The 12,021-nt window shown below is 44.0% G+C and overlaps 1 protein-coding gene across 6 annotated transcripts in view; it reads right to left on the bottom strand.

Moving 5' to 3' along the window:
• Positions 1 to 1,456: 1,456 nt before the first annotated feature.
• The window catches only part of LOC147017861 (serine/threonine-protein kinase 25-like), a 17,407-nt gene continuing 6,842 nt past the window's right edge, over positions 1,457 to 12,021 (bottom strand). For 5 of the 6 annotated variants that reach the window (XM_085896917.1, XM_085896916.1, XM_085896912.1 and 2 more), the window contains 8 exons: positions 7,775 to 7,883; positions 7,125 to 7,282; positions 6,840 to 7,025; positions 5,810 to 5,952; positions 5,435 to 5,561; positions 5,017 to 5,088; positions 3,946 to 4,082; positions 1,457 to 3,468 (listed from right to left, as the gene is read on the bottom strand). In XM_085896917.1, the coding sequence (XP_085753043.1) occupies positions 3,444 to 3,468; positions 3,946 to 4,082; positions 5,017 to 5,088; positions 5,435 to 5,561; positions 5,810 to 5,952; positions 6,840 to 7,025; positions 7,125 to 7,282; positions 7,775 to 7,883 (957 nt within the window). In that variant the 3' untranslated portion in view covers positions 1,457 to 3,443. The remainder of the gene's footprint in view (positions 3,469 to 3,945; positions 4,083 to 5,016; positions 5,089 to 5,434; positions 5,562 to 5,809; positions 5,953 to 6,839; positions 7,026 to 7,124; positions 7,283 to 7,774; positions 7,884 to 12,021) is intronic. The other variant, XM_085896914.1, reaches the window with a different exon arrangement.

The raw sequence follows: 12,021 nt of genomic DNA, 5'->3' as shown, positions 1-12,021 counted from the left end.
TTTCCTTATTCATTATGTAGACTTTATATGGAAAAATGAAAGTATGTCTGCATCTTGTGGAACCAATGTGAGTACCTCACTCCGAGAACTTTTTCATCGGCCCCACGTTCTAACTGGATTTCAACAAATCCATTTCTATAAGCCTCACATGACACTTTACATGTCTGCATTTGAAGTGGATATTTACAAAAGGAAGTGAGTGAAAAAGAGGGGGAAAAGTTATTTAAAGAAATACCAGTCGAAAGAACAGTTAATTCTTATCAGAAACTGCAGCCAAGCCTCAACTTTCCGGTTTATACGTTCACACTACGTTCAGCTTCTCTCTCTGAAAACCAGCAATTACCAGGAAATGGGAAACAAATTCCTTTTTGCTACTTATGAGAACATGTTACCTTTAAAATTAGCAACACATCTTTTCTGAATCAAATGCTTACGAGCCCATCTCACTGGGTGAGGGTCGGAATCCCACAGCAACGGCTGTCTTTTTTTTCAATTACAATAAACCTTCAGGTCTTATCTACAGCATTCTTGTAAAAAAAAAAAATACTAAGGGTAATAAAATAAATCTTCAATACATTGCAAGAAAGAAATGGCTATTCAGGTAGAAATGCAATTTCCACATATATTTCAAAAACAATTCAGAATGGTGTTTTATACATAACATGAGTTGCTTGTTAGGAGATCACCAAGAAGAATGAGGACTCTGTATGTGCACAGGTCATTGCAAGTTTAACTAGAACAGCACTCGGTAGAGCACATACCTCCGCCAGGCTGAACAGCTTATGTTCGGTATCCGATGAATAGGCCGGACATGAATTTGGACCTGAACCAAAATCGAATCGGCTTGTTATTGTCACTTACCCAACTCATCCACCAGGTTTTGTCCGAATCCATCTATAACCTTTTGAGATATTGTGCTATATATTGGTTTTGGCACGATCTCTCAATGGTGAAGAATCACTTAAATATTTCTACTATCTCAATCCAGATCCGGATCTTCAATAAGAATTAATGAATAGCCCGTGTCACACACCCAACCTGTCCACCAAGTTTTGTCCAAATCCGTCCATCACTTTTTCAGATATTCTGCTCAAAGACAGACAAACAGTGGTGAAAACACAACCTCCATCCAGCTTTGGTGTGGACTCAGCAGCCTTTTCTTCGATTTGGATTATCTTTGTTGTGCTGTGTTGCCTTTTCTAAAATATCTTGTAAAAAAAAAAAAAACATTTGAGTGCGATCTCAATGGTCATGTGGTTTTGTTTTGAATCATAAAGGATGAAATTTTTATTAACCACTGACAAAATACAGTATGTAAATGAATTTTTGTGGAACATGTTGAACGCCGCTCATTATGTATGTACGTACACATGTATGACTATGTATGAGGCTGCCACATTAATAACACAAATCTGAAAAGTCAAGTCTTGAACGATGAACTCACGACACCAGCACATACAGGTTCCATTACCTTATACCTGTGTAATGTTTATTTGATAGTGATGCATCAAAACAAATAAAGAATCAGCGAGTATAGGAGGCATTACACGTGAAAAAAAATACAATACAGTATAAATATTTCAACTTATTAACAGACCTAACTAGAGGGGGAGCACTCGGTTTAGTGCAAAACCTCCGCCGCCAATACTGCTTAAGTCACTCAAGTGAACCTGATATCCTATTCATTCAATTTGATGTCAACAGTGCTCACAGAGTTATAGTTTGCAACTTTCCCTTTTACTTTTAACTTTTACATACTCAATTCATTCGTCATAACTAGATTCCTTGAGACAGAAATTTATTTTACGTGGGTATATCCACCTGAAGTTCCAAAATCAGCCGCATTTATAATTTTGGCATGTTTTTTGTTGGAAATCACTTATAACATGTAGAAATGCAAAAAAAATTCGAAATTTTGTTGAAAAAAAAGTTGCAAAATTTTTTTTTTCTCTAACAATTTTTTTTTTGGGGGGGGGAGGGGTTGGAAATCACTTAAAACATGTAGAAATGCAAAAACAAATATTCTAATATTTTTCACAATGGCCGCCATAGCAGCTAGATTGGACTTTGGACCAAGTCCAAAATCTAATGGCATGATCTTTGGACCATACCTAATCCCCCCACCAAGTTTCGTCAAAATCCGTCAAGGAGTTTTTCCGTAATACTGTTCACAAACAAACAAACAAACAAACAGACGGGTGAAAACAGTAACCTCCGATCTTCGATGGCGGAGGTTAAATATCCATCACATTAAAGGGAATCACTAATTCATAGTCTGCGTTCAATTCTAATGGGATGCCCACCAGGTCCTCATAGAATCCTCCTGGGCCACTCAACCAGCAGCTTAGTCTTTTCAAGACTATGTTATGTATTCAAAACCAATGGTTACACTTCTTCATCCCACTACATTCCTAAAGACCAACTGACAAAGTGCATTAACTATTTCTTCTTTTTTTTTTTGATTTATTCTGTTCTCAATTTGAAGTAAATGAAAGGGAAACGGGTAGTGAGTGGGACAACTCAAATATGCCACTTCCCCAAATCACGAGGGGATCCCAAAGTGAGGAATTTAGTAAAACGATGATTACGTCGGAAAGGAGTGGACAAGCAAGGAGGTAAGATGCTTCTTTCTCTTCCACAAGCTTAGCAGAGCAATGAGGACAGAAATGGATCAGGAGAAAGATGGGAGAGGAGGAGAGGGCATCTTTACTGAGGATAAAACGGGAGGGGAGGTAATGGTGGAAGCCTTGGTAGAGGCCATGCAGAGAGCAAGTAGAATGGAGGGGGACTTACAAGGAGAATACGTGCTGAGGGTAGAGCTTATGTAAGGTGTAGGTGACAAAAGGTGAGACTTGTACAGAATGAAAGTGTTGTATGGAGTGGTGCCAAGGGAAGTGAAGGTAATTGAAAGAGAATAAAGTCTACACTGGAGAAGGGGAATGGAAATTTTTGAACTGAGCAACAAGCAGTTAAGTGAAACAATTGTAAGGTTAAAGAAAGCTAAAATAAATAAATAAAAGTAATATGGCATTGGCTAGCAGATATAAACGGACAGACAGTTAAAGTGACTGGACATAACCTACAGATATGGCCAACCCGATGCTCACCGAGCGGCTAAACATAGACACGTGGTCGGCAATGAAGCGCCAACGACGTAAGATGTAGGCACAGTGCAGGGTTAGGATTTGTGATGGAAACCAAAAGAATTGTCCTCGGTCACAGGCTGCATCATTGATTTGAGAGGTCTATTTGGTTAGTGAAAATGGTGAAAGTAAACAGTAGCATTGGACATCGGATAAACGAGGTATTTTGTGCAAATTCATGGAACGAGGTAAGACGATGGGCTTAAGTGACGTACTGCATTGCGATCTTGTGTTTGAAACTTCTTGGTAACAATGACACAAATAGAGGGAAGAGACGGCCAAATGAAAGCATTCTGACATTTACGCTCCATTTCTCTTTGAAAATCTGCAAAACAAGGGAAGGAAACCTCTTAGTAATCCTGAACTTGCATCAAACCTTGCACCCCTTATCACTGATTGTCTTTGCTCCTCACTTCCACTTTACAACCTTTTACATCATCCATCTGTTCAAGCCTGGTGTTGGCTTAACGGTTAAGGTGGCTGCCTTAAGATCTCAACTTCACAAGCCCCTGTTGTTCTATTGAACTAGCACCAGCAGGGTTGACAGCCTGGCATCCTTCCGAGGTTGTCAAAATGAGACCCAGCTTCCTGGTTTCTCTCCGAGAAGCACAGCTACGCCTCCAGAAAATTACATCAGCGGCGCAGCTATGTCTCCAAAAAAATGATGCAGCCACACAGCCACAGGCTGCATACGAATAAATAAATTAATCTACATTTCCTGTCCTGTTCCACATCTTAAATACTCTGGTTCCTCAACCATACTACCCCATGTACTTTTCTCTCTCAACATCCCCTCACACACCTGCCCATCCTTTTTAGGAGACAAAGCACAAGACGGTCAGCAACCCCAGGAAAGGCCTCTTCTGCAAGGCCAAATGCCCGTTCCAATTCCTCAAGGGCTTCCACTCTCTCACCAATGGCCCTTCTGCGACTCTTCACCTAAGAGATTCCACGGGGTTAGCTTGGTCCACACCAGTACGATATAATAACACCAGTGACAATTTTTATTTTTCAACACCAAGCAGATTTAAGTGCATCTTAGTAGAACTCAGGTGCTTGAGGTTTGTAATTTTGGGGGGTTTGGCATGTTTCTATAAACTTTAATAATGGTAGAGACTGCTTTGGCAGTGCAGTACAAAATAATGGAGTCAAGGTTACAAGGCATACTTCATACAAGGGTGAGTGGAAGCGGGGTAGGGGTCTGACCCGGTGCTTACACAGCACGTATCGTGGTGGCAGGGAGAAGGAGGGGGGGGTGCCGGTTCAAAAATCGCGCCACATATGTGTATGTAAATGTATGACCTCGAATTGGATCTGCTCAGAGGAGAATTTGATGCCAACCTTGCTGTCTTGAATAAATGTATTTGTTAGATGCACTTTATTAAAACATTACATACAAGGATTTGCAAGGAATTAAGGCACATGAGGAGGCCATTTGGCCCATCATGCCTACACCACACCGATACCAGATTTAATCGATCCGTCGATACCCCTCCCCTTCGTGTGCAGCCTTTTGGCTGCTACACTGGTCCTCATTTCGCCGACCTCAGAAGGATGACAGGCTGAGTCAACCCCCTGGTGTTAATTCAGTGGAAAACAGGGCTTGAACTCAAGACCCTAGGATCCCAAGCCACCACCCTCACCGCTAAGCCAACACCAGGTTTTTAAACACCATCAAGCAGACATTGCACGAGACTATTTCAAAAGGCATGCATCACACAAAGGACTCGGAGAGAAACTTGTTCCATGGGTGCAGGTACCAATGGGCGAACGATAAAACGGGCAGATAAAAGGCCAAAAAGGACATTTGAAGTAAACTTATTTCTGCAGCAACAAGAGGATCAAATAGTGTCATTCCGGTGCTTCTGTTTACCTCTGCAAATACTGGGAACAAAATGGCCGCCAGACTCTCAGACTTAGGAAGCTTCCTTAAAATCTCCGTTGACTGGATGAGGGAGGGTAAAGAAGGAACAAAGGGTCATTGTTTCTTCATGGGCCTGTAGTTGAGGTTTTAACCTCTGGCTGGCTGTGTGGATGATTATCTGGCTGTGCAGGCCTGTGTGGTTTGCCTTCAGATACAGTATTTCGGTGAATGACTGCAGATGGCTGAATCCTAAGTGTGAGCATTTGGAATTAGGCTTGTGTGGCTTGGTGGTGTGTAGTGGTGCCATTTCTAGCTTGTTATATGCCACATTAGTGCTTTGAAGGACGTTTAGCTAAGAGACAGTCTGGTTGGCAGTGTGCGTAGCTATGTGTAGTGTGCCAATTGGATGGGTAGGGAGTCGCCGCACTCTTGTGCTTGGACCCGATCGTGTTCCTCGCTGGGCAGCACGTCCTTTTGGTTGAGAGCCAGCCCTTGTCGGGAATGACCATTCAGGAGCTCGCTCGACATTGGCTGGCACCATGCTCTCTTCATCACTAAAATACCATAACCACACAATAGCAATCAACAAGATCCATCAGCTTTGGGGGGGGGAAGCATTGCAGCAGGAAAGAGATGAAGAGAAATATGATATGGTTGAGAAAAGAGAACATGTACAGAATAATGGAGACAATTATAACGGGGGGGGGGGGAGGAGGAAGAAGGGAAGTTTTTAAAATCCAGTTTAATGGGCTGTTAAATAATAAGAAAAAGAAAAGACAGAAGGAATTTCAAACTTTCTCACGAGCTGGAATCATCGCTGTTAGACGAGTTTCCACCGGCGTGGCGCCATCTGCGATGTCGATCGATGAGCTCGGTCAGACAACCTGCACGTTTTGCCTTTTGTACGATGAAGCGATGACGCAGGAGGTCCCGAGCTGCTGGACGCTGGGCAGTGTGTGGACAACACATGTATTGCAAAGAAGTGCTTCATGGTGAGGCATAGTAAAAAGGAAGAGGAACGCTGGTGTAGCTTGCACAACCTCCCCTACTATACACAGTGTGGTGGCATTATCCCGACAATCAGGGCGATCCATCAATGTGTGTGCTGTCCCTTGGACGGACGTTAAACTGGGTGTCCTGTCTCACTGCATTACCTGGTGGATGTTAAAGATCCCAAGGTGTTTTTCGTGAAGAGTAGGCGAGCTATCGCCGGCACTCTGAATAAATTCCAAATTCTTGCTCTAACCTACGGGGGGCGCTGCATCAGCAGCACAGCCATGCTCACGGCAATGATGGAACCAGCAGCCATAGGCTGCATTCGAAATGACAAAAAAAAGAGGATCCCTACAATTCCATTGTTCGTATTTATAGCTACAAATATGTGCAAGTTATCTCTTCCAAGACATTATTTCATTCGTTTTGTGGACCGTACTCTTAAACAGAGCATGGGAACTGTCAAAGCAGTGTTTCCTTGGCTATGTGGCACAATCTTGGACGGGTCGCCACTCCGACCATTTCTTGGAGTACACTGTGCCACTGATGCTGTGCCCCTCTACCAGTACACTGGTACTCATTTTACCAACCTCAGGAGGATTACAGGCTGAGGCAACCCCATCTGGTGTTAATTCAGCAGCCAACGGAGTTCAAACTCAGGATCTTAGGATCCCAAGCCAGCCACGCTAACCACTAAGCCAACACCAGGCTTCCTGAAACATTATTAAGTGTAACCTAAATGGTGACATGCAGTGTGGTGCTTGTTTGGCGAGACAAGAGATCGACGATGTAGCTGGGTGGCAGAGTGCAGATGTCACCCGTGGAGTCTCAGAACATACCAGCGCAGGGTCTTTACGCAGGCAGGTGGCAATGAAGTCGCGGAAGGCACGCGAGTGTGATGCGTCCAAGTTCGGTGGGGTGCTCTGAGGGATCAGAAAGAGCACTTTCATAGGATGCAGCTCAGCGTAAGGTGGCTCACCTTTTGCCAATTCTATTGCGGTGATGCCCAAGGACCAGATATCTGCCTGCAAGGCAAGCACAGATGCACCGAGGCATGGATCAAAACAAAATTTTGAGAACGTGATATAAAGTAGTCGTTGAATCAGTTGCCTGATCGCGCCGACCTTCGAGTCGTAGGCAGATTGTTTGATGACCTCTGGAGCCATCCAGAAAGGCGTTCCCACAAACGTGCGCCGCTGCATCTGGGTCTCGCTGAGCTGTCCTGCCACACCAAAGTCTGCCAACTTGACATCCCCTTGCTCTGACAGCAGCACGTTTGCCGCTGTAAAAAGACATTCGTGCTGAAGTTATCATTAACCAACAAAGAAATTTTTTTAAAAACATCTTCGACGAATATGCTAAAGATAATGGGAGGATATTCATCATCCTCAGGCTAGTGCCAAACATTAGGCAACTTCTACATGGCGAGCATGGTACTTCAAACAAGGCCAAAGATTACTTGAGATGCTTCTCAGGCAGAAAGTTCCGGGTATTTTGTGGACAGTTGATTGACAAGCTACAAAAAGGCCCAAAATAAAAATAAAACCACACACAACATTAATTTGTCTCACCACCTAGACCCGAAAAACCACCAGCCACGATTTATCTGACAATCAAACCAGAGTCGCAGGGTGGACATGGTTGCTAAATGAGGGCTCCAGTGATAGAGTTTCCTTTGCCTGACATCACAGACAATACTGTATATGTGATCGATATTGAACACAACAACACATTCTTCCTAAAGGTCTACCCACAAACATAAAGACGATAGTACCCTTAATGTCACGATGGATCTTGCGTTCTGAGTGTAGATATTCCAGACCGCGAAGGATTTCTCGCAAGATGGTGGCAATGTGGTATTCCTCCATAGGGCCCGGTTTCAACTGTAACACACGAACCAAAACCAATCGCCTTATTTCACAGTTTTATTGGCCAACGTAAACAGCCTGGAATCGATTGGAAGCATTTGTCAAACAACAACTACTACTACAGCCGTGACAACAGCAAAAGCATCAATTAGAATGGCATTCAGTGGAGTGCACACTTCCGCCAGCCTGAACGTGTTACATTTTGTATCCCAATGACAGGCCGGATCTGCATCTGGACCTCAACCAAGATCTAATCGGCTTGTTCTTCTCATCTACCCAAATCATCCACCAAGTGTCATCCAAATCCATCCGTAACTTTTTGAAATATCCAGCTCATAGAGAGACAGACAAGGGTGGAAAACGTTGCCGGCACCCAGACAGAGAGACAGACAGGGGTAAACTACATGTTATGAAAGACCTTTTGTTGCATGTTTCACTTCATTTTACATCTTCATTGAGACTCAAAGACAGACATGCAATATGTTTGTGAAGTCTTCTTCTTTCGTATGCAGCACAAGGCTGCAGGGTAGCGTCATTGGCTGAGGGGCACGGCTGGACCGGTGATGCAATGACAAGTGTTGGTTTGGGCAGGAATTTGGAATTTGTTCGTGGTACTGGCGATAGCTCGCCTACTCTTCATGAAGGACACCATGAGATCTTCAACGTCCACCAACTAATGTCAGCAGACGGGACGCCCAGTTTTAACGTCTATCCGAGGGATGGCAAACACGCTGATGAATCACCCTGCCTGGGAAACACCGGGATGACAGTTTATAGCTGGCTTGGGATTCAACAGCTTAAAGAGGCGATGTGTTGAGTATATTGGAGGAGATATCAAAAACTCTGCCATATTAATTTACGAGAAATTACCACCCATCGCTTCACTGACGGGAATACTGAGAGGGGAGAAAAAGAGGGTGGAGAGAGAGGAGGGGAGGAGAGAGAGGGGGAGAGTGAGGATGTGGAGGGGGGGAAGAGAGAGTGGGAGTGAGGATGTGGAGGGGGAAATGGAGAGGAGTGAGGAGGGGTGGGGGAATAGAGGGCAGCGAGAGGTGAGAGGAAGGGAAGGCAGACATGTGGTGGAGCATTAATTACGATTCATACTGTCTCATCAAAATGATTCTCCATCGAATAACAGTGAAGACGGAAACAAAAGAATATCTGAAATCCATTTTCTACCAGTCATACTATAAACATATATAGTCATACATTTTCTACCACCCGGAGACAAACACCGCCCGGACGTGTCCAGACATAAACACCACCTGGAAACAAACACTGCCAGGACACGTCCGGAGATAAACACCGTTCCGAGATAAACACCGCCCGGACACATCCGGAGACAAACACCACACACCACCCAGAGATAAACACCACCTGAACACGTCCGGATATAATCACCGCCCAAACACGTCCGGAGAGAGATATGTGGGAGGGTGCTGCACTGTATTAGGAGGGAGCAGAGAGAGATGGGGGGAGGAGAGTTAGCAGAGAGAAAATGTTATGATTTATGAAAACACACTATATATATTAGTACTTGACCATTATCGGCAATTTTTCCGGAATCAGCAGATTGTAGTCAGTGTGATTACCGACTACAGTACATGCGGTATACAACCCAAAAACCTTGACGAGCTTTCACCCTTGTTTTGGAGGGATTTCAACAAACAAATCTTTAAAACAATGTTGCATTACAAATGTTTCAAGGAGATGTGCAGAAACATAAATATTTATAAACAGCTGGCGAGCGTCGTACGATGGGTAGAAAAAAAAATTGGCTCGGTAATTTAGAAAACACGTTAATATGGCAAACGGCTTGGAAACTGGGTGTTATGAAATATATTTTGCTTTGAAACTCACAAAGAGAAACCATATAACCTTTTGAAAGCCCATCTCATCATCATAAGATATGGGATGAAACTTTGCCACCACGGCGCCCGTCACCAAACATGCAGGCATGCGCACACACCAGCGGAGAGTCCCTTTACAAATCAAAATCCACCCATATGTACAGTATCTCTACCTTGTAGCAAATGCCGACTGTACATCCCGATCGGGCCACAAACTGTACCGCGATTGACTGTGGGGCAGTTGGCAAGCTGCTTAAGCACTCAAGCAAGCACTCCAATTAAATGGTGGATAAGAACGGCTGGCTTGGTAAGCGATAGCAAGCTGATTGGTGATGGCACATACCCGCAAAAAAAAACTAACCATTGCTGAATTCTTAACATTTTCCGATTTCACTGCAGATTTTGAGTTATTTAATCCACGTGATCCGATTCTCCAAACTCAAATTATATTTAATGGCTGGCTTGGTGATCGCTTGATCCACCAAATTAAAAACCTCCCAGAGATGCCTGAAATGTCAAATATGTCCGAATTAGACAAACTAGTACGGACCCATAGGGGCAGGCCCGTAGGTGGGTGCCCGTAGGTGAGTGCCAGTATGTTCAGCCCTCTCTCGCCCCCTCTCTCTTGCCCCTTCTCTCTCTCCCCCCCTCTATCCCCCCTAGTCTCGCCCTTCCTCTCTCCCCCTCCTCTCTCACCCCCACTCTCATCCCCCCTCTCCCGTCCCCCTCTCTCGCCCCCACTCTCACCCCCTCTCTCGCCCCTCTCTCACCCCCTCTCTCTCCCCCTCTCTTGCCCCCCTCTATCCCCCCTAGTCTCGCCCTTCCTCTCTCCCCCTCCTCTCTCACCCCCACTCTAATCCCTCCTCTCCCGTCCCCCTCTCTCACCGATATTGGTCGACAGATAAATGGCCGTAACTTGGGAACTGCTCATCCGATTAATATCAAACCTCGAAAAGGCACATCCGCGGGTCCCTGGCAATATTCCTGGCAAGTTTCAATCAGATCGGATCGTCAATCGTGCAAAATAAATAAAAATAATAAATAAATAAATAAATAAACATTAATTGTGACGTCATTCGTGATGTCATAGCACCGTGTCTTGTCATTGGTCGACAGATAAATGGCCGTAACTTGGGAACCGCTTGTCCGATTAATATCAAACCTTGAAAAGGCACATCAGCGGGTCCCCGGCAATATTCCTGGCAAGTTTCAATCAGATCGGACCGTCAATCGTGCAAAATAAATAAAAAATAATAAATAAATAAGTAAATTCACATTAATTGTGACGGCATTCGTGACGTCATAGCACCGTGTCTTGTCATTGGTCGACAGATAAATGGCCATAACTTGGGAACTGCTTGTCCGATTAATATCAAACCTTGAAAAGGCACATCAGCGGGTCCCCAACAATATTCCTGGCAAGTTTCAATCAGATCGGACCGTCAATCATGCAAACAAAATAAAAAATAATAAATAAATAAATAAACATTAATTGTGACGTCATTCATGTTGTCATAGTACCGTGTCTTGTCATTGGTCGACAGATAAATGGCCGTAACTTGGGAACCGCTTGTCCGATTGATATCAAACCTTGAAAATGCACATCAGCGGGTCCCCGGCAATATTCCTGGCAAGTTTCAATCCGATCGGACTGGTGATCATGCGGTTATTAATAATTTGGGAAAAAATTGGCATGATAAGGTGAGAAGGTGGAACGACACCTTCAGCTGCCATATATACACCTTTTCAACACTGAAAAAGCAGTAAAATGGCCGTAACTTGGGAACCATTTGTCCGATTGATATCAAACCTCGAAAAGGCACATTTGCGGGGCCCCATCAATATTCCTGGCAAGTTTCAATCAGATCGGACTGGCGGTCATCGAGAAACGGCGGTCACAGACAGACAGACAGACACACACACACACACACACACACACACACACACACACACACACACACACACACAAACACACAGAGATTGCTGGAATTATAGATAGATGACCCCTTTTTATGATTTGGAACTGCTGCTAAGTTCAATTCTGGAGCTTAAATTTTGTAATTTGACGAAAGTTAAAAGATTCTCGAGGTTATGGCATGTGCGGAAATGAAATAAAGCCACGAACGCTGTTGTCTCCAGGTGTTTATAAGCATTGTAATGTATCCAGTGATTCATATGTATGATGATGAGGCATTCGATATTATGAGTGAGGAAAGTGAAAAAAAAAACTTTTTCGTTAAGAAATCGTTGCGGCCTGTTCCAACTCAAGGAATTGTTGAGCAGGCTGAACAAAATGGTGAACA

Source organism: Eptatretus burgeri, chromosome 10, assembly GCF_056783735.1.
Source record: "Eptatretus burgeri isolate ZD-2024b chromosome 10, Ebu_testis_v1, whole genome shotgun sequence".
NCBI classification, from domain to species: Eukaryota; Metazoa; Chordata; class Myxini; order Myxiniformes; family Myxinidae; genus Eptatretus; species Eptatretus burgeri.
This window is presented reverse-complemented; position numbering and strand designations above follow the sequence as displayed.